This window comes from Aspergillus pseudonomiae (assembly GCF_009193645.1).
Source record: "Aspergillus pseudonomiae strain CBS 119388 unplaced genomic scaffold BDV37scaffold_36, whole genome shotgun sequence".
Taxonomy (NCBI): domain Eukaryota; kingdom Fungi; phylum Ascomycota; class Eurotiomycetes; order Eurotiales; family Aspergillaceae; genus Aspergillus; species Aspergillus pseudonomiae.
The window spans coordinates 53,678-73,179 of NW_022476028.1; the positions used below are offsets into that span (position 1 = coordinate 53,678).

Genomic DNA, 19,502 nt, shown 5'->3' on the forward strand with positions numbered 1-19,502 from the left:
CACGAGCGGTCTGACGATGACGATCGGCAAAACTTTGCCTCTCGCTTCTCCTCTTCCTCCACCTTCGACTCAGGTATAAGATGACCCATATATACTGATCTACCGAGATAATCTCTCTCGACCGGCGGGCGAAGGTTGCCAGATTGTCAGAGCCAAAAGTTAAATCATCCCAGGCCACGTTCCACCTGGAGAACGGGGCAGAAATATATATCAAACCGATGATGTGTTGTTGAGATTGCGAGATGTATAACAAGGTACAGCAATCCGTTACACATCATGGTCTGACTCATCCCTACCCAACGTGACTTGCACAGCATATGTGACTGATGTATGGATATGGGCTGTAGGACATACATGGCGGTGGCACTGTGCACCCCCCTTCAGCCCATATCCCACCACTATCGGCATCAGGGGGGCACCTGCAGCTGGGCGCGTATCAGGAACCCTGCCACGACAGTAATCATTGAATCCTTACTAGTAGTTGGTGGAGAACGAGCATCTCGGGGGTGTACTTCATATCGTACTACCAAACACGTAGATACCATTCTCGGTATACAAACGATATGGTATCATCGTCGCTCAGGCCGAGAAGGGGTAGTACGGAGTACATTCGACACTGAGGGGTAGAAGAGTTTCCAAAGATACCGGCACCATTTACTGACGCGTTTCATTTGGAGTAGAGAGCTTGCATCGACGGCACGAATCGGAGATTGACTTTGTCCTAGATGTTTAAGTACGCAAAGCTACTAGTAGTATTATTGCATGTACATTCAGAGAATGCGTAGGAAGAACAATCACAACTATAATTAGGCAGAGTGCAAAGCTGAAGTTGAAAAAAAAAAGTTGTATTGCAGATATTACGAAGTATGTCTACGAATCAGACAAGCCATAATAGGCTAGGCATAAAGCCTCGAGTTGTTGACCGTGATGATGGATCACTGTATCCACAGAGAGAGGCACGAGGCCCCTCGCAAAGATACCGCGATGAGTAGTGGGTCGAGATTTGATCTTCTTTGCGTAAAATAAGCCTATACCACGTTGAAAGAAGTCACATACCAGGCCCGAAGGCGGGAATGGACGGTAAGGGCCAGAGTGTTGCAAAGGTCATCTGGGGTATAGTCTGATCATGACTCCACTCGCATATAGACCGCGAGTAAATCACAACCAGATGGAAGGATGGGGAAGAGAGGGCAAGGTGTCCAGTGAGGAACGAATGAGTTTTCGATTGAACACAATCTGGGAATCTTAGGTCATGACTCATAAACATTTTTTTGTCAAGGCATTAATCGTATTCTCCTAACTAGCATGCCGATACATTAAGACGACCGCCGCGGATTTCCGACCATAATTTACTCGGAGGGGACTAGGTGATGGTTAGTACATGAAAGTCAACCCATATTGAGTTCCAAGGAACTTACTGTCAATCTCGCCAGCCTTGATCTCATCGCTGATATCCTTAGGGCTGCGGCCATCGACCTGGCAACCAACGGAGAAAGCGGTACCAAGGATCTCAAGGACGGTACCCTGAAGCTCCTTGGCCAAAGACCTGTGACGCATCTTGCGAGCGATCTCAATGATCTCGTCAAGAGCGACGGACTTGCTGTGCTTGATGTTCTTCTCCTTCTTGCGGTCACGAGGAGGCTCCTTGAGGGCCTTGATGACCAGAGAAGAGGCGGAAGGCACAACGGAGATAGCGGCCTGACGGTTCTGGATGGTGAGTCTGACAGTGACACGCAGACCCTTCCAGTCACCAGTGTTCTTGGCGATATCTTCACCGATCTTCTTGGGGGACAGACCGAGAGGACCGATCTTGGGAGCCAGAGCAGACTGGGCTCCGACCTCACCACCAGTCACTCGCAGGTGAATGATCTTCACCTCATTGGGGTCGAACTTGGGAGCTATTCATTGCAAAACATATTAGTCGCCAGTGGTATAACCAAGGAGATGATACTTACGCATGGCGAGTGCGAAAGGTCGTCAATCGTCCTTGGAGAGTTGGTCGGGGTGGATGGTACAAAGAAGAAAAGGAAATTTTCTTGAAAGAGCGCAGGATATTTGACTGGAGGTTCACTTCCCGGGCTAGGCCTAAGCGAGGCACCCAATCAGGTAAGGTGGCCAGGGCTCAACCCGCCTATCATTATCACGTGATCTATATCATGGAGCATGAAGGCTCCATTCCGGAGTTCTAGAATAGGCAAGTGGAGTGCAGAGAAGTCGAGGTTTAGTAGATAGAATTCATTTGAATTTAATTCATTGTGTCTAGGTAGTTGCTATACCGCGGGGTAACAAACAAAAACAAATAGCCGCTAAACATACAGAAGAACCAAGTATCGACGTAGAACCGCCCTTTAATGGTCACTACATCGTCGTATCTAGCTGGTTCCTGAAACCGCAAGCCTACGTACAAAAGTTAGTATGCACCGTTGATCTTATTGAATTCGTGATACTCACTTCATCAAATGGTCCATGAATGTCTGCAAGGAGACATCGTCGGTGAAAATGGTTTGCGATGTCACACCACCACCATATCCTCCTGTCGTGTGTGTGGTAGATGGGTTCAGCTTCGACAACAGGAAACGTGCCTGAGAGCCACCGGCATCACAAACGATGAAACGAGGCAGTGGGAAGCGATCCGAAATGAGTTCCTGTTTTAAACCAAGTTAGCTCATATTTTCTGGAATTTGAGATGGGGAGGTACGAACTCTAGCGTCCTCTTTGGGTTGCTCAAGAAGGGCCTTCAGGTTCTCATAGCCTTCTTGGTCTTGATAGCCGGCCTTCCTCCATTCGGCGATGGTTTCACCGTGGAAAATAAGGATATGGAAGAAAGTATCAAGCAGAAGGATGTGGGAAGGCTCGATGGAAGCCGAGTCAAGAAGGACAGGCTGGCTGCCTTCATGTTCCAGGGAGTATGAATCCAGGGTCGGCTGGATCATGACAAGGGAGTCACCAACATCCTCATGGTTCAGAACGTGTCTGTAGAAGGCTGTCTCATCAGGGGAGTTGTTGAAGAACTGCAAGAACTGACTTCTGCGGAGATGGAACATGAATTGAGGATAAAGCGTGAAATTCTTCTCAAGTCGGAATGATGTTGGGTCGTCCTTTCTATAATCCGCAAAGCGGGAACAGAGCCTGATGAGCATCCGGTCAACCCATCTGAGGACATCGGGGCCATCGTCGACCTCTGCCTTGAATACTGCAATACGCGCCATCAGAACGGCAGCGGCTTCCTGGTCAAAAGATTGCGCCAGCGTAGGATCTCCAGCAGGCCCACTCAAGTTGCGTGCGACAGTTGTGACCCGCAAGTGATAGTGACCAGACGAATGCTGGTAGTACGTAAGGAATTGCATCATTCCTCTCTGAGGACCCGGCTGCACTGCCGCAGGCCCGCCTTGGTTTGCGATCTCAAAGTAGACACCGTAGCTCGAAGAAGGATCAATGCCGCACATCTTCCAGGCACACGTATTGCCGATACCGCACTCTGTTTCACCGACGGAACTCGATTTCTTGTTCAGAGATACCGCGTGGCCAATAAGGCCCGTGACCTTGAGCTCCTTCGTAGTGAGTACTTCAAGGGATGCGTTGAAGCCCATCAACAAGTTGTCATTGGCATCCTTGTCGAAGATTCTGACGAAGGATTGCTTGAATTGTGAGGACGTGAAGCTATCTGTGAGGAGCATATGACCGCCAGTGTAGTTAACAAGGTTCTTCATCTCCAGAAGACCAACTTGGTCGAGACATCCCGCAAAGACATCCACAATATGCCCATTATTGGCAGCACGCTTAGCCATGGCGTCGTAGAACTATTCCTATCAGCATACCAAAATCCCTCATTATAGCGAAAATTGCGTACCTTGACGGCTTTCTTGTAGTACTTGATGTTATCCCGATCGATATCGTGATGAGAACGCATAGGTTCCTTAAGTTCGGGTCCAACAACATGGCCTGGACCCTCGGTTGCCGGGCCGCTGGTGAAAACCATGATGCGGCCACCTGCATTCTGGAAGGAGGTCTCAAGCAAGCCAACTGCAACGCTAAGAGCAACACCCGTGCATCTCAGAGGTCGCTTGTCGTTCGCAACGGGCCACGGGTCACGCTGAAGCTGCTCAAGAACGTTGGTAATCTGGAACTCGGCCTGCTGGACAGGAAGAAGGAATCGTGCGGCGGGGCCAAGAGGCGGGCGAGCCGGTTGTTGAGGCATGTTCGGACGCACTCCAGGAGAAAGGAGACCAAGCATCTCTTGGACTTGCTTGGCGGCATATTCTTTGCTGCCTCGGAACACGTACGATTTGGCGCATTCGGTGTAGCCTAGCTCGTGCACTTGAGCCTGTGGTAGGGTCAACAATCTATCCTCGCGTTGCTCCCATCGTATAAGTCCCTAGTTCATACCATAGTACCATATGTGATCAATCCCACAAGCGCATTTGCTGGCAGCAGAGACAAGCTCATCACCAGAGTATCCTTCAAGGCCTTCAAGCTGTCCTCTTCCTGGCAGGTATCGACAACGTATACGAAGATAGGAGGAGTAGGGGCGGGACGCGCCAATTGGTACTCGATAGTCGTGCTTAGAGGATGAAGCTCCGGCGGTATCGTGCTCTCGGTGATATCCTTGTAATGAGGGGGGAGGGGGTTGCGCATCAGACAGAATGGACATATCCAGATCCGGGCACGGACATCAACGTTGCTATTGGTCGTTAGTCCTTAAACAGATTGTATGCCGGGGTGCATCTCTTACGCATAAGGATTCAGAACGGCCCGGCAAGGTGCCTTGCAGGTCACCGGTTCATATTGCAGCAAAGGAGAGTCTGGCTTGTCCTTGAGCGGAGTGTACACAGCACCAATAGGGACGACCAGCCGAGATGCTTCCTATGCACCACTTAGTCAAAAGGATATCGCAATCTCTGACATCGAAACTAACCATGCGTGAGCTTGGAAACGTGTTCCAGCTCAGTCTGATGCCATCGCGGTCCTCGACATCACTCCATTGGTCCTTTAACGCTTCGTAGTCCATGTTGTTGGGCAAACAACGGGGCTCGGTAGCTTCGTCGTATGAGAGGGGTATCTAACGAACAAGAATGGAAAAAGGAATCCGGTTGATTAAGCAAACTAAAAATATGAATGAGTATCCTGTACTATAACCCGGTCTCTAAGAGGGCAACGCCAACAGCTGTTGTCCGGAGACTTATGCGGGGACTAGGAGTATGTTGTGTGAACCTGTGTTGTTGCCGTAAGGCCAGGTTGCAGCATGTCAGGCGGCTATGCGCAACCGTACTTCCGCACTAGTGTGCTTTAAATTTCGGTCAAATTCGTCGGCACCAAGTTTTTCTTCTTTCTCTTTTTCTCATCTATACATCGCCGATACGTCTGAATTTTTGGCAGCTTCCGTCCATCTCAATGACGAAGTTGCTCTTTCGCATCGAGTGAAGAGTAACCTGACCCGTTGCTGGGCACCTGGATTTGAAAGGTCGTTCCGATCCTTTCGGATAATTTGGGAATCAGCTGTGGTCACATCATGACCCTCCTTAGCCATTTAATTGGCGTGGGAGCGGTGGGAAAAGGAGGATATCATTACAATATGCAGATTAGTTTTACACGTAGATTTCTACCTAAGCGAAAGACTGCCTGGCTGTGACGTCCAATAAACCGAACCCATCAACGCCTCATGTACAACTGTGTGCAAGTGAAAATTTCAAGCAACCACAGCTTCGTAAAGTGCATTTAACAAGCTGTTAAGCTTTCCTTGAAGCTTTCCCCACCTGCTTGAGGAGATAGCTGCGCTTGAAGTATGTGTTTGGGTGGACAATGGTGTCCAGATCCGTCTGATTCCAAGTGCCGTCCTCTTTTACTCGCTTGATCTCTGCCTTGTGCGTCCACTCGAAGACCCTGTTGCAAGCGATATGATACCGAGTCTTTTCCACGTCTTCCCGCACTCCACGCAGTAATTCCCTGTCACTAATGCCAGTGGACTGAAGAAGCCCAATGAGGTTGTCAACGGAGAAATGACGGTAAGGACAGCCGTGTGTCTGCCCAACTCCTGGGTTTGAGTCGCCCAGGATCTTCTGGCATGAGTAAGGAGGATAGCCGCGACCTCTGCGGTTGACATCACCGCCCACATCGCCATAGGCGTGACGGATGTTGTACTTATACCGGGAATTGAACTCGTCGTCGGTAAATCCTTTGAATGATTGACGCCAGAAAACGATACACTCCTCCAATGATAAGCCAATCCCTTTCAAAAAGAGGGTGTATTGAAGTCGGCCGTAATGCTTTAGATGGTTGTTTTTGCGCAGTGACATATGTAGACTGCGCATGCAGAGTGGGAAATGTTGGGAAAGCTGATCGATGTTGTTTGCGGTGATTGGAGCGCCATCAACAACTCCTTCGCCCTCAGAGTATACAGACTCAGCACTCCCAAAGTTCTTAGACAGGTGATTTAAAATCGGTGTGAGACGATCATCTTCGTCCAAACGTGGTAGGGCTCGACTCGTGAGCTAGTAATAGTCAATGGTTTTGCTCTGAGCATGGCGCAGGGTTCCACATACCTCTAAAGAACGCTCCAACCGAGCCGTGAATTCCGCAATAATCATGCTCAACTGTTCCCTTCCTGGTACGTATGCTTTTCCTCTATACAAGAAGACAGACCGTCTCTCCACCAACTCCGGAACTCTCTCCCAATCAACCTTATACCAAGATTCTTCGTCAACACGGCGTAACCCCGGTGTCGCATTCACAAGATGCTCAGAAAGCTCACGCCTCTCCTCATCACTAACAGGCTCCCAGTCGAGACTGAGGCTCTCTATAAAAGCACGTCTCTCTCGTGAATCATCTTTTTGGAACCGGAACCTGAAAAGCATAGTTTCGGCTCGCGCAAATCGCCGACGGAGGTCCTCTGTGGCGGAGAAGGCCAAACGAAGAATGAAATGTGAATAGTGATCTTTTTGTCGTTCATTTTTCAAGCGCTGATCGGTCGCACCCAACGACGAAGAAGTGTTTGAGGATAGTGGAAGATATTTCTGGAGGAGTGGTGTAATGTGTGCTTCTGTCTCGGCGGGCGATTTGTTTCTATACGAACAGGCCTCGATCTCGGCCAGAACTGCACCAGTCAATAAGTATACACAGAGAGGCGGGAGGCAGAGCGCACATACTCCTTAACCGATCGATAGCCCATTGCTCGAATTGCTCGAGCGTAATCTCTGCCGTTGGTGGGACATCATAGAAGTTTAAGCGGTGCGGATAATCTTGTTGTTTGAAGACTGGAGCAGCAAATTGCTTTTTCTTGTGGTCGAGATTTGCTCTCCTCTTCGGATCAATCTTGTGGAAATCTTGTCGAATCATTTTGAGCCCACAAAGTCGCAAGACCTATGTCAGTCAAGGACGTATACACAGCGTTCCTTGACAACCAGACTTCTATGCTCAGTCCCGACTAAACACGGTCCCGACGCGCCACGCGATCTGCACGCGCTTCATATCACGTGATATAAAGTGGATTTACCTTCACTAGCCGAGGGAAAGCATGGACTGAGTGGAGGGCCCATGGGACACACGGACATAACACCAGGGTATGCATGTGAATCAATTGTGTATAGATCGGGTTACTGCGGTCCGCAAACAATAGGTGCCTTCCGAGACCGTTGATGCACGTTCGATTACTCTAGATAACTCTGTTTTACGGAGTACCTTCACGTACTGAGTCGGAAACCTCTCCGGCTCTCCCTCCGCTCACCGACTTCCTAAACAGGAAGACATCGAGATTCCGTGGGGTTGGCTTCCCCGGCCTGATGTAAAATCCGAATTGTTGAGTAGATAATCCCGAGTACAGATCTAAAGGTCCACGAAGCAATCATCCCCTCCAATTTAACATACATACATAACATATCTTCCTTGCTTCCTACATTCGCCGAAATAATGTCGGAATGATTTCAAACTAGCGCGCGCACTCCTCACCAACCTCTCCACTCTCCACTCTCCGCTCAACATTTAGTCCGGTGCCCTAAATCCCAAAAACATTGCCATTCCAAAGTCGCAAAAGAGTACGGCGAAATGACGCTCGCAATTAGGCAGCTCAGTAAGGCTGCTCGTATCATCCTTATCGGCGCCCCTGGTGTTGGAAAGGGCACCCAAACAGAAAGACTTCTTGCCAAATTCCCGCAACTGGCGTCAATAAGTTCCGGAGACCTCTTACGAGAAAATGTCCGGAAGAAGTCACCATTGGGTAAGCAGGGCCAGATCATTTGTGCTTTAGACACTGCGCCTAATGATTGCTGGGTTTAGGACTCAAAGCAGAGGCCGCAATGCAAGCAGGAAACCTCGTCCCCGATTCATTAATCCTCGAGCTCATATCTTCCGAATTTACATCGAAGGGCTGGCTCTCAACATCGTCGAACTCATCGATCTCCTCCAACGCCTCATTTATCCTTGACGGTTTTCCGCGCACCGCTACTCAGGCTTCCAGCTTAGAAGAACTTGTTCCTATCAATTTCGTCGTCGAACTTGTTACACCCCCATCCATCATTCTCTCCCGGATAGCGTCTCGTTGGGTCCACGAGCCATCCGGAAGGGTATATAACACCGATTTCAACGCCCCCAAGGTTCCTGGAAAGGACGATATTACTGGAGAACCTCTGACTCAGAGAGAGGATGACTCGATTGAGACATGGAAGCAACGACTTCGCAAATTTGAAGAAACCAGCAAGCCCTTGCTCCAGCATTACGAGCGCAAGGGCTGCCTATGGCGTGTTGAGGGCAACACCAGTGATGAGATTAGCCCACAGCTTTTCGCGGAGGTAGAGAAGAGGTTCTGCTAATATTTCCTTGTATTTGAATATACCACTGTTCGATACCTCCCTGTACTTCTATTTTTACGATGTTCTGTTTGACGTCAAACGTTTCTACGACCTGTCAAGGGCTATGATGCGAGATAGTCATGTACCTCTCATTGTGGAGGCCATGCTGTTTGTGTTAAGATACACCTAATAAGGCTAGCATGATCGAAAGGAAAGAAAATGCATTCTTAGATTGGCCATGCTATAGTCTCTGCTTTTCTAGGTGCGTCACCGTATCGTAACCGTAGATATCAAACGGCCAGTCATAAAAGAAATCGCTATCGAGTGTACAGGATAAACATATAACAGGATTCGAAACATACGGGCACATACCTTCTAGTATACATAGCCTGATCCGTCTTTTTCCTCAATCGCCCTTACCCTGCGACTCCATACGAGTCTTATACTCACGCGGACTCTCCCACCCTTTGCGATTGCGACGATATTCCTTCCACAGACCCGTACCCTTCCGTTTTGCTATAGATTCCGCCTCTCTATACTTCCGTTCCAGTTCAGGGCCACCAAATTCAGAACCCGCCTTCGCCTCATACACAGTAGCCAATCCCCGCGTCAACATCTCATACGACACATCACGACGACGAAAAGGAATCGGGAAATCGAGAGCCTGTCGCACATACGCAGAAGCCACCACACGCTGATACTGGTCCTGCCGATGCACCAAGACCCGAACACGGCGATTAAGAACGTACGACGTCAACCATTCATGAGCTTCCCGAGCATAAGGCTGCTCCGGGCGACCGAAATGCGCGAGTTCCGGCGCATCGACACCAGCCAAGCGAACGGAGATCTAAACATAACCCATTAGAATCCCTTATCCGAAATTGAGCAAGATAATATCACCGCACCGTTTTATCCCTCAGGTCCTTCTTAGCGGTGGGGACTCTTTTCCAAGGCAACCAACCCCATCCCGCCAGTCTTCCTCCGGGTGTGTGGTATAGTCTGAAACCATCGCCGTCGCCGACGCTCGTCACTTGGCCCAGGATAGTCCTCTTGCGGAAGTACGATGGCGAAATGCTAACGGCGTCGGGGAAACGGCGCAGGTATCGGCGGTGGATCTGCAGTGCGCCGACGATTCCCGTCGTGAGGATCAGAGTGGGAATTAAAGTCCTGGGTTCGGTGAATGCGGCCCAGTCGATCGCATTGAGGGATTTGTTCCAGTTCGTTTTGTTTTGTTCATCTTGTTGTTCTCGGGCTTGCGATTCGGAAGCCCATGGTGGCCATCGCATGACGGCTCATGCCCCTCGTTATTGGTGTTTTACGGGAGCTGTGTTGGAGGTGGAATGGCGGAAATGTATGGAATTGTGACCGCTAATTCGGAGATAACATGGAGGTTGTTGCCGAGGGAATGTATTGATTTAAGGCTAGCCGGGCGGTCGGGTGGGATTAAGCTAGCATACTACTACTCCGTACATATATATGTGTTTACTGGTCCGTACGACCGCGAAGAAATTATTTTTCGGAGGGTTGTTTAGAACAATCGATCAATTACCGAATGACAAGGGGGATTCATGTTTTCGATGCGCCTATATAGGTAGTTGCCCATACCCAGTATTCATATCACTCTGGATATCAGACAGTCCGTCTCCACTATGTATACCACTCGCCCGCGTTTGCTGTCTTTCAGATGATTTGCATTCGGCAGATCTATCTTTTGATTATGTCCATCCTGTAGGACATGTTCTATACATCATATTTGGCAAATATACAGAAAAAACCATGCCGAGTAATCATAAGAAGAAGTAGGAAAAATTGACAGATCCGGAACCCACACGCCGTATAGAAGATAGTTGACAGGAACAAAAAGACTAGCTAGTTGGTATATAATGGAAGGAAAGTGGGAACGACGTCTATTTCAGGGTTGCCGGAAGGCTGGTCTTAGCCTCGGCCGCAGCAGTATCGACGACCTTCTTTAGTTTCTGCGATCTAATATTCTTCAAATATGCGAAGAGAACGATGAAAATGAGTTCCATCCTTCAAGCCGTTAGTTCATGTCCCAGTACACATCCAGCTACTGAATGCGGCACGTACCTCTCTTTTGTCATCATCAACAAGCCTTGCACCAACAGACCCTTCAAGATCTGAGGCCCAATACCCTTAAAGAGGGACAGCGCGCCCTCGTTCTGAATGATATACCGCATAACTTCACCAAAGGTCTTGAAGGGCTTGCCTTCGCGACCAGGGGGTGGCCGCGACTGAAGACCAACTTTGGCCACAATCAACGGCTGGGTTGCAATTGTGGCCATTGCCTTGGAAAGAGCACCCAGGACTGCGGCACTGGTTAGTTTCGCATTCAGGAATTAAAGCCTTGATACTACTTACGGAAAGCCTCCCAGGGCTTCAGATTGTTCCTTCCTTTGAAAAGGACATCCTTCAGACGTTGATAGGCACCGTAGGTAATGGCCGGGTTGACAACCAGGATCAAACTGGCCTTGAGACCTCTCCATAGACCCGTCCAGCCATCTTCGCTATTGACGACCTCCTTACCAGTCTCGATCAGACCCTTCTTCTCGCTCTTTGGCTGTGTCTGCTGCCTGGTTGTGATAACAGCAACTGGAATAGTGAAGATCTGAGCGATAGCCCCGGACACAGCACCAAGGGAAAGCTCCATAGCGGTTCCGGGTGGCTTAGATACGCTCTTCGATGCCATATAAAGGCTTCTCACCACGCTGTACCAGTAGAAGTACGCAAAGTTGGTCGAAGCAACGCCAAGCAAAGAACCAACCATCCCGGAATATAAACCTTCAATCCCCTCCTTTTCCACGATTTTGTTGATGGCATCTAGGGTCGACTCGTAATGTACTACATCTCCGCTTTTCGATTCAGGTGCGTTCTTCACTTGGACTTGAAGTTTGGTTTTGACACTAAAGATCAGAAACTAGTCAGTCTGTATCCACACCAGCCCAACTGACAAGGCTATGTACGCACAGGTCCAGTGGATAGACGATGGCATTTGCGAGAACAGCACCAGTTGCACCTGCGACAGCGCTACCCCAAGGGGAGAGCGCGGGTTTCGATTGGCCAGCCATTATGCAGGATGAGCTAAAATACCTCTGCCAATTCCGTCAGAAAGAATAGTTTATTAAAAGCAGAGATACTGGTAGACCCCAGACCGGCGAATGAGCTAGGGCTCTGTGCGATGTCGGGGGTTTAGCGTTCGGCCTGAAGACTTACCGAATCGACTGATAGAAAAGTTGAATGCCGAGTAAGGTGAAAAGACCCTAGCTCCCAGGCAGTAAGGGTGAGGGGAAGAGCTTAAGCAAGGATAGAAGAAGAAAACCAAAAAGAAAAATAGAAGAACCTCAAGACTGATCACACAGTCCCGGCATTCTGAAGGTAAATGCGGGAAGGATAGAGTCGGCAGGGCCAGGGTAGTTGCACCTCGGTGTTCTGAATTGCGCATGACGAAATGAGCCGAGGTTCGTTTGGAGGCCAATTTTGGAGAAACTCCGACCTTCGAACTCCCGTTCCTCCCCACCGACACGCTAGTGAATGATCCAGCAGCCATACTTTTGTGTTTTGACCTCATTCTACGGCGAGTGAATTGAGGCTAATTAAGTTCATGAATAACAATCGATTGCCATTCGTGATAATCATCAGTGCCTTGATTGGGCCCTGATCAAACTTGACAAGGGAAGTGAGATCGACCTCGGATGTCGCTCCTTCGGAAACTTCACGGGGCCCTTCGGACGGGTCACAAGCAAGGTGTCGGACTGTCCTGTCTAGTCAGATAGACGCTAGTTAAACTGTTATGCCTATCGCGGGGAAGATCTCAGAGTGTCACGGTGCTTGAAGATCCCAGGCGCTCATCAAACTACTGCCCCGCGTGTCAGTATGTCTAGACCGAACGCCTCAACCCAGAAGTCCTTTATTACTCAGGCACTGGTACTTGACCATTTTTCTTTTCTTCTTTCTTTTCTTTCCTGTTTTTGTTTTTTGTTTTCTTGTTGTACCTTAGTTCATTTATAACATACTGACCACTGGCTAGAAAGCCGAGAGGGATGTATCGTCTGCCACTTCTCAAAGGCAAGCTTTAGAAGCTGCCATTGATGCTGCTGAGCACTATATGAAAGCATTGAAATTGGCATCTGTTCAGAAAGACAAACATGCATTGGATGCAAAATGTAAAGAATGGCTCACAAGAGCAGAAAAGATCAAAGAATCCAAGGACTGGCAAGCTGCCGCCCGCCTCCATGACCGAACCGTCCCAGAGCCACGGTTGCCCGTATCTACTCGTAAGCTCACCACTCGGGAGGAGATTATTCTTCTAGAGGGAGCCAAGTTGAATGGCTTCATATTCCCTCCATGGTCCAGCCCCCCAGGCTCTGACGAATTCAAACGGGAGGATGGCGAATCTCCGTTTACGTAAGTTCTGGTGATCTGGCTTGTCAATGTTGCACGTATACTCAGATGGCTGCTGGATATTCTAACTGATATCAGCGATAAACCCGATCTTCATCTTTCTTATCCTCAGAGGAAAGTTTTTGATGGCTGGAAACGACCTGTTGAGCTGCTCTCGAAATATACGGAAGATGTGTACACCGGACTGGCTCCTGTGATGTCTGTTCCAGGGAAGACAGATCTAGTCCAGGATATGCTGACGGACTGTTCTGTCGTTGCTAGCCTTTGTGCTACTACATCAATGTTGGAACGCGGCCAGTGTGTTGTAAGCAGACTGACCCTTTCCAGCTGACCTGCTGCGACTAATAGGTGCAGCATTTTCTTCCAGTGATATACCCTAGTCGGGGGAGCCCTCAGCCTTCACCGTCAGGCAAGTATATATTTCGCTTTTATTTCAATGGGTGCTTTCGAAAAGTCGTCATTGACGACCGTTTGCCATCGTCTAAAACATCAAGATCACTCCACGTGATCGACCGGAAAAATCCCAGTTTCCTATGGCCCGCGCTAGTAGAGAAGGCATACCTGAAATTGCGCGGAGGCTATGATTTTCCTGGAAGCAATTCCGGGACAGATCTCTGGGTACTGACAGGTTGGATCCCCGAGCAAGTTTTTCTCCATAATGACGATGTGACTGGCGACCAGCTCTGGAAGCGAATTTACAGATCGTTTCATCAAGGAGATGTTCTCTTAACTATAGGTACCGGTGAACTCACCGAGAGGGAACAGATAGAACTGGGTCTCGTGAGTGAGCATGACTATGCCATACTAGATATAAAGGAATCTAAGGGGCGCCGTCAATTGCTCGTGAAAAACCCTTGGGCTGGAGCAGATGCTGCTCCCGGAGACAATGAAAGCCTCTCTGCATCCCAGGATTTACCCAGTAACCCGCCTTCATTTGAGCCGGGTACTTTCTGGATAGATTGCGAAAAGCTGCTTCAACATTTTGAAAACCTCTATCTGAATTGGAACCCTGAGATTTTCAAATACCGCGAAGACGTCCACTTTACGTGGGATCTCAACAACGGGAGAGGCGTGGCCGGTTGCTTTGTGAATAACCCGCAATTTGCAGTATCAACCGAGAGTGGTGGGATTGTTTGGTTGCTGCTAGGCAAGCATTTCAGAACAACTGGGCAGCCAGAACGACCCCTTGATGAATACCAAGCAAATGAGGAGTCGGCCTTTATAAGCATATATGTCTTTAACGCAGATGGCAAACGGGTCTCTTTAAGTGACGGGGCTCTACATCGTGGCCCCTATGTGGATTCTCCTAATACGCTTATGAGGTTAGAGATGCCCCCCAGAACAACTTATACCGTCGTGGTTTCTGAGCAATCACTGCCATCGTTGAATCAAAACTTTACTTTGTCTGCCTTGTCTACCTCCCCTGTACGGATGGCAAAAGCCCAAGACAAATATATGTGCATGAGCAAGATTCAAGGTTCTTGGACGCCTTCGACGGCAGGTGGGAATGCCGAATCTTCCCGATATCCGCTCAATCCTCAGTTTAGGCTGGAGATAGAAAATGCCACAGATATTTCACTCCTACTGGAATGCCCGGACACTGAACTTGCGACCCATGTTAAATTATTCTGGTCTAATGGAAGTCGTGTGTCGCGAGTACGCAGCCGCGACATTATCGCTGATAGTGGTGACTATCGCCGCGGTGGTTCCCTTGTGGAAAAGAAGGCCCTGGAACCGGGCTCATATACGATCGTCTGTTCCACATTCGCGCCGGATCAACTTGGCCGATTCACGCTCTGGATATCTTCATTAGTTCCTTGCAAGGCGAGCCCACTTCCACCGGAGGCAGCAGGACGACGAACGGTCATTTCAGATATTGGCATACTGCCCCCAGGGAGAGACCGAATGCTGGCTTCTCTGCAAGTGCCGCGGCTTACGAGGATCAAGCTCATTACCCGAAGTAGGCAATCCGTCATCGGGAGCCATCCTGTTGGGCCTTCACCCGTGTTAATGACAGTGGAGCTCGGGCAAGGACCATATAAACAAATTCTGGCGACTTCGGAAGATGGAACCCACAGTGATGCCATATCGGGGGTACGTGTTGAGGACTTTGACTTGCAGCCAGGGCTAGAGGAGAGCGGTGGCATATGGATTGTCATTGAGAGGATTGGAGGTCCTGGAGGGCAGGTCGAGGACCACTTTGAGGTGGAAGCGCTGGCTGAAGAGAGGGTTGAAATTGGGGAGTGGATACTTGAAGATGCCTGATCTCTGATCCTACAGAAGCTCAAAACGCTCTTGATTGAGCTTCTTGGATTGTCATATTCAATAGCATGTTAGAGTAGAAGAGCGGAAACAATGATAGACTTGGACTTTTTCCGTTGTATCTTATTTATCAGAAGAGAAAAAATTATTGAATCAAAAACTCCAAATAAAAGTTTATCTATAGATCTTGCCAATTAATACTAAGTTTAAAAAGGTGCATAGGGTTTAATTGAGAGTAGCCTCAGGGCTGCAGTGCAAGTTTGTGGTAAACCGCCGAAATCGAGTTAGCTTGCTTTACGGAGTACTCCGCATAAATTAAATCAACGGCTCGGGGCCCGAATTCCCCTCCGAGAGCTTTCAACGTCATCCCGCTTGCATTGTCATTGTGCCTCCCCACCTTTAGCAATTGAAACTCTTTCCGAGAAGAAATCACTATTTTTGTGGCCTCATGGCGAGTAGCATTCCTGCTGCTCTGAAGTCTGCGGACATTGGGCGCTTTGCCGTCAGAGCAGCTCAGCTTGAACGTGTAAAGCCCGTGGTCGCCTATTGGTGTGAGTGCTGTGTGATTAGACCCGGTACGGACTACGAGCTGATAAGCGGCCTCTACTAATCACAGGCAACTTCTGGATTGTCAACCAGATCATTGAGAGAGGTCTACACACTTCTGACGATGAAGTGAAGCTATACACGACAGAGCTTGTGGATAAGCTGGAAAAAGTATACCAAGCTATGCCCGATTAACCCCTGCTGTTATTTGCGACTAATATCTCGATGTTCTCAGTTTAAAAATGAGAACCCCGATAATGATACGGTGACGGATGCCGTTGCGGCAAATGCTTACGTGGAGCAGTTTGGTTTGGAGATCTTTGGGCGTGCGGAGGCAACCATGAGGGCCAACAAGGTGACGAAGTCCGTTGCCCTTCCCCTGCCTTTCGAGGGAAAAAGAGAACTGATTTTCTTGCAGGCAAACTGCTGATACGTTCCAAGCAGCAGCCACGTTTCTTGAACTATGCCAGATATGGAATCCTCTTGAGCCGGAGACGGCTGCAAAAATCAAGTTCGCTAAGTATCATGCGGTGAGGATTGCAAAGGCAATCAGGGCCGGAGAGGACCCGAACGAGGGCAACCCAGTTATGAAAGAGGAAGAGGAAATAGAGGGAGATGACTTGGATGTGAAGAAAGATGATCCTGAGGTTCAGGCAATTGTTGGATCGCTGCCTACACAATCGAGACAGCCGTCTGTAGAAGACGTCCCCGACAGTTTTACGCATCCTTCAGGACCGTCTCCGTCTTTACCGCAGCCTCCAACTGGTTTCACCGAAGCACCTACTCCATCGCATGATGTCGCACGTAGCCCAACTCAAGATATGGATATTGACGCGGAGCAAGGTGCACCGCTAAATCTCCCCTCGGCACCTGCGACACTCACGTCTTCTTCGACCTCAGTCCCTAACCTTCCAGATACGCCTACACGCGTTGGCACCCATCAATCTTCGGAGGCTTCTGACGCTTTTCAGTCCTTTCCTCCACCATCGAAAATGTCTCCCTCGAGCTCACCAGCTGCCTCTGGCGATCCCAGTTCTTTCTATGGTCAACCTAGTACCACACCTCATCAACCTGCGCGATCCCCACCACCAGCAGCGCCTGTAGTACCACGCCCAGCACCCCAGCCTGTTCATGCACCTACACCTATAACGTCTACGGCACCCTCATCTAGCTATGCGAATTCACAGACAGTTGATGATAACTCCATTGCTCTTGCTCAGAAGCACGCTCGTTGGGCTGTGTCCGCCCTGACTTTCGATGATGTCAACACAGCCATCAAGGAACTCAAGAACTCTTTGAAATGTCTCGGGGCCGAGTGACGGCAGAGCTACACTTCAGTGACCCGTCCATTGATACAAACGTCAAGTTGTACGAACAGTTCCACATTCGTGCTCCTAGGTCTGAGTCTCTTATGAAGATGTTTAGAGAGGGTCACTCAAGATTCTTTTTCTAAAGATTGTGCTGTTATTCTACTTTGACTATTAATGATGAGATGACTATATAAGCACATTACTGGCCTTATAAAACGAGCCCCAATTGATTTTCTGATTCATGTACAATACTGTACCTCTCTTACTTCGTAGTGGTTATCCCCCTGGATGTTTTCGAACTTACTCTATGCAGTATCAGAGGAATATATTGGCTCTACCTCTCCCGACAAGTCTTGGTTTTCTCAACAACATCTTCTATGTGGCGTAGGGCCTTTTAGTTTGTTCTGCATTTCAAATTCAGTTGTCTTCTACTACTATTATCCCAACTGATGTTCTGATCAAGGAGACGAAGGGACATGGGGATATTGAATAGGCGCTTTCTGTTATTGGCTGATCTCCCATAGCAACACAACGCCCTAAAGCATGGAATCATTCACTCCAGCTTCCCTTCCACCTCTAACTTTACATCCACTGTTACGTTTTCGTAGATACTATGACTCTTCTCCCCTCATACATAGTTTGCGCGTCTGCATCAGTGTCCCATCACCTGGTGTCTCTCACCTCCGGGGCTAGGAATCACAGGAAGCAGCAACTCTGATCTATCTCCTGTTTCTGAGTTCCAAATGCTGATCATGGAGCCACATCCCATGACGTGTGACCTGGATGAAGGTCGCCTGAACGCCAATTGTCGCGACCGAAAGTTTACTACGTTCCTGGACTTGAAGTTTGATTATCACACCGCGTTCATAAACCGCCTACGCGAACATGTCCAGATGACCAAGTACAGCTGGAACGAGCTTCAATCCTTCGAGTCCAAGAGGCGCTCCTGTGCCGAGAAATTCGTGGAAAAGTATGGCATAACATACTGGGGCGCAGAAACCCGCAAGAGTTACCTGCTGCCAGAGGCTTTTGAAGAGCCCGAATCTCTCTGTACCTACCCAGAACGCAAAGACGAGTAAGTCTACCCGGATTCTCTTGTCAAACCTCGTTATCTATGCTTACTGTTTAATCCACAGAATCATTCGGACGGTTGCCCTCTTGCTCGAAAGAAAGGCAAACAGTGCTATGAGGAACAAAGAGAAGCCGGGCTCGATGGAGGTCAGTAACAAAACATCTCCTCTTGTCCGCATATAACTAACAAGAAGTTATGGGGAATATACAGCTGGCTACACCCACTCGACGTACTTCTGCTTCCGTGCCACCAGCCTGGGTGAATTCTCCCTATGCTACATCAACTTCAAGCCCGGAGCTTTTCAGATATACAGTGGACCACACAAATGGAGATAAACTCAAGAGAGGGGCATCTGACAGATGTAAGACATCAACCGATTGGGAAATGGACGCCCCAGAACCCACTAGCCAAAAGCCTAGAATCTCAGCACCGAGTGGTATACGCCCGTTTAGCTCTATTTGGAGTCATGGCCAGGAGAACAATGGCAACGTTCACCCCGAGCCAACAAGCCCGAAAGCGAATTGGACCAGTGCTGGTGATAAGGCAGGCACAACTGCTGAAAAAGCGAGTAATCAGGAGGGAAACTACCCGAATGATACCAAGTTCTTGGTGGAGGCTTCGAGCCAGGAAGGAATGGCGCCTGTCTGGGTGTCTTTTCAGAATTTCCCGTCCGCATCTTCGTTCTTGGAGCACATGGCGGCTGAATGCAGAGTGGACGAGTGGAGTCCATCCAGGCAGATCTTGACTGAAAACTCGAACTGGGAGTCTGGGCAACTGGTCCTTGCAGCTTCCGTTAAGTTTGAATGGTCAGGATTTGAAATTCGTGTCCGCCAGGGGGTCGATCACGACCTGACTATCGTCTTTCAGGAACTGCAGAAGGCTTGGAAGTCCAAGGAACTTAATCTGGATGGCGGTTTGGTTAAGCAGTTCAGGATTAAGGTGATGCTTCACGTTAGTTGATCTGCTATTGGCTTTTTGTTCGTTGGTTGAAGTTTGATAAGTGAAGTTATAGTAAGTTTTGACGATTCTGGGAGATAACAGGAATAACAGAGGGGCTTATGAGATGGAAAAAGTGAAAATAATCACAGAAGGGACTTTATTGGGCACACTACA

The 19,502-nt window shown here is 49.0% G+C and overlaps 8 protein-coding genes across 8 annotated transcripts; 4 read left to right on the plus strand and 4 right to left on the minus strand.

Annotated features, from left to right (window-relative positions):
• Positions 1 to 1,349: 1,349 nt before the first annotated feature.
• Positions 1,350 to 5,008, minus strand: sec23 (GTPase-activating protein SEC23; the record flags this gene model as incomplete). Its single annotated transcript, XM_032087286.1, has 9 exons — positions 1,350 to 1,363; positions 1,419 to 1,898; positions 2,317 to 2,372; positions 2,452 to 2,645; positions 2,703 to 3,800; positions 3,851 to 4,324; positions 4,387 to 4,681; positions 4,733 to 4,863; positions 4,916 to 5,008. The coding sequence occupies 9 exons, from the start codon at positions 5,006 to 5,008 to the stop codon at positions 1,350 to 1,352; spliced, it is 2,835 nt and encodes a 944-aa protein (XP_031941050.1).
• Positions 5,009 to 5,354: 346 nt separating this feature from the next.
• On the minus strand, positions 5,355 to 7,381 carry BDV37DRAFT_249133 (DNA primase subunit PRI2). The gene is made up of 3 exons (XM_032082050.1): positions 7,143 to 7,381; positions 6,540 to 7,090; positions 5,355 to 6,488 (listed from the first exon to the last, which is right to left on the minus strand). The coding sequence occupies exons 1-3, from the start codon at positions 7,330 to 7,332 to the stop codon at positions 5,727 to 5,729; spliced, it is 1,503 nt and encodes a 500-aa protein (XP_031941051.1). The 5' UTR covers positions 7,333 to 7,381; the 3' UTR covers positions 5,355 to 5,726.
• A 656-nt stretch (positions 7,382 to 8,037) lies between these two features.
• BDV37DRAFT_271846 (adenylate kinase ADK2) lies at positions 8,038 to 8,801 on the plus strand (the record flags this gene model as incomplete). Its single annotated transcript, XM_032084781.1, has 2 exons — positions 8,038 to 8,209; positions 8,269 to 8,801. The coding sequence occupies 2 exons, from the start codon at positions 8,038 to 8,040 to the stop codon at positions 8,799 to 8,801; spliced, it is 705 nt and encodes a 234-aa protein (XP_031941052.1).
• A 131-nt stretch (positions 8,802 to 8,932) lies between these two features.
• Positions 8,933 to 10,158, minus strand: BDV37DRAFT_126592 (thermonuclease family protein). The gene is made up of 2 exons (XM_032078660.1): positions 9,686 to 10,158; positions 8,933 to 9,627 (listed from the first exon to the last, which is right to left on the minus strand). The coding sequence occupies exons 1-2, from the start codon at positions 10,064 to 10,066 to the stop codon at positions 9,187 to 9,189; spliced, it is 822 nt and encodes a 273-aa protein (XP_031941053.1). The 5' UTR covers positions 10,067 to 10,158; the 3' UTR covers positions 8,933 to 9,186.
• A 477-nt stretch (positions 10,159 to 10,635) lies between these two features.
• BDV37DRAFT_126640 (putative peroxisomal carrier protein) lies at positions 10,636 to 12,342 on the minus strand. The gene is made up of 5 exons (XM_032078661.1): positions 12,012 to 12,342; positions 11,766 to 11,879; positions 11,160 to 11,701; positions 10,869 to 11,106; positions 10,636 to 10,811 (listed from the first exon to the last, which is right to left on the minus strand). Exons 2-5 carry the CDS (start codon positions 11,864 to 11,866, stop codon positions 10,688 to 10,690), a joined length of 1,005 nt encoding a protein of 334 aa, XP_031941054.1. The 5' UTR covers positions 11,867 to 11,879; positions 12,012 to 12,342; the 3' UTR covers positions 10,636 to 10,687.
• Positions 12,328 to 15,574, plus strand: BDV37DRAFT_249149 (calpain-like protease PalBory). The gene is made up of 4 exons (XM_032082051.1): positions 12,328 to 12,722; positions 12,826 to 13,202; positions 13,278 to 13,503; positions 13,554 to 15,574. Exons 1-4 carry the CDS (start codon positions 12,672 to 12,674, stop codon positions 15,462 to 15,464), a joined length of 2,565 nt encoding a protein of 854 aa, XP_031941055.1. The 5' UTR covers positions 12,328 to 12,671; the 3' UTR covers positions 15,465 to 15,574.
• A 248-nt stretch (positions 15,575 to 15,822) lies between these two features.
• Positions 15,823 to 17,466, plus strand: BDV37DRAFT_126673 (uncharacterized protein). Its single transcript, XM_032078664.1, has 4 exons — positions 15,823 to 16,012; positions 16,078 to 16,178; positions 16,243 to 16,370; positions 16,426 to 17,466. Exons 1-4 carry the CDS (start codon positions 15,910 to 15,912, stop codon positions 17,324 to 17,326), a joined length of 1,233 nt encoding a protein of 410 aa, XP_031941056.1. The 5' UTR covers positions 15,823 to 15,909; the 3' UTR covers positions 17,327 to 17,466.
• A 679-nt stretch (positions 17,467 to 18,145) lies between these two features.
• Positions 18,146 to 19,469, plus strand: BDV37DRAFT_126667 (uncharacterized protein). Its single transcript, XM_032078662.1, has 2 exons — positions 18,146 to 18,392; positions 18,454 to 19,469. Exon 2 carries the CDS (start codon positions 18,585 to 18,587, stop codon positions 19,347 to 19,349), a length of 765 nt encoding a protein of 254 aa, XP_031941057.1. The 5' UTR covers positions 18,146 to 18,392; positions 18,454 to 18,584; the 3' UTR covers positions 19,350 to 19,469.
• The last annotated feature ends 33 nt before the right edge of the window (positions 19,470 to 19,502 follow it).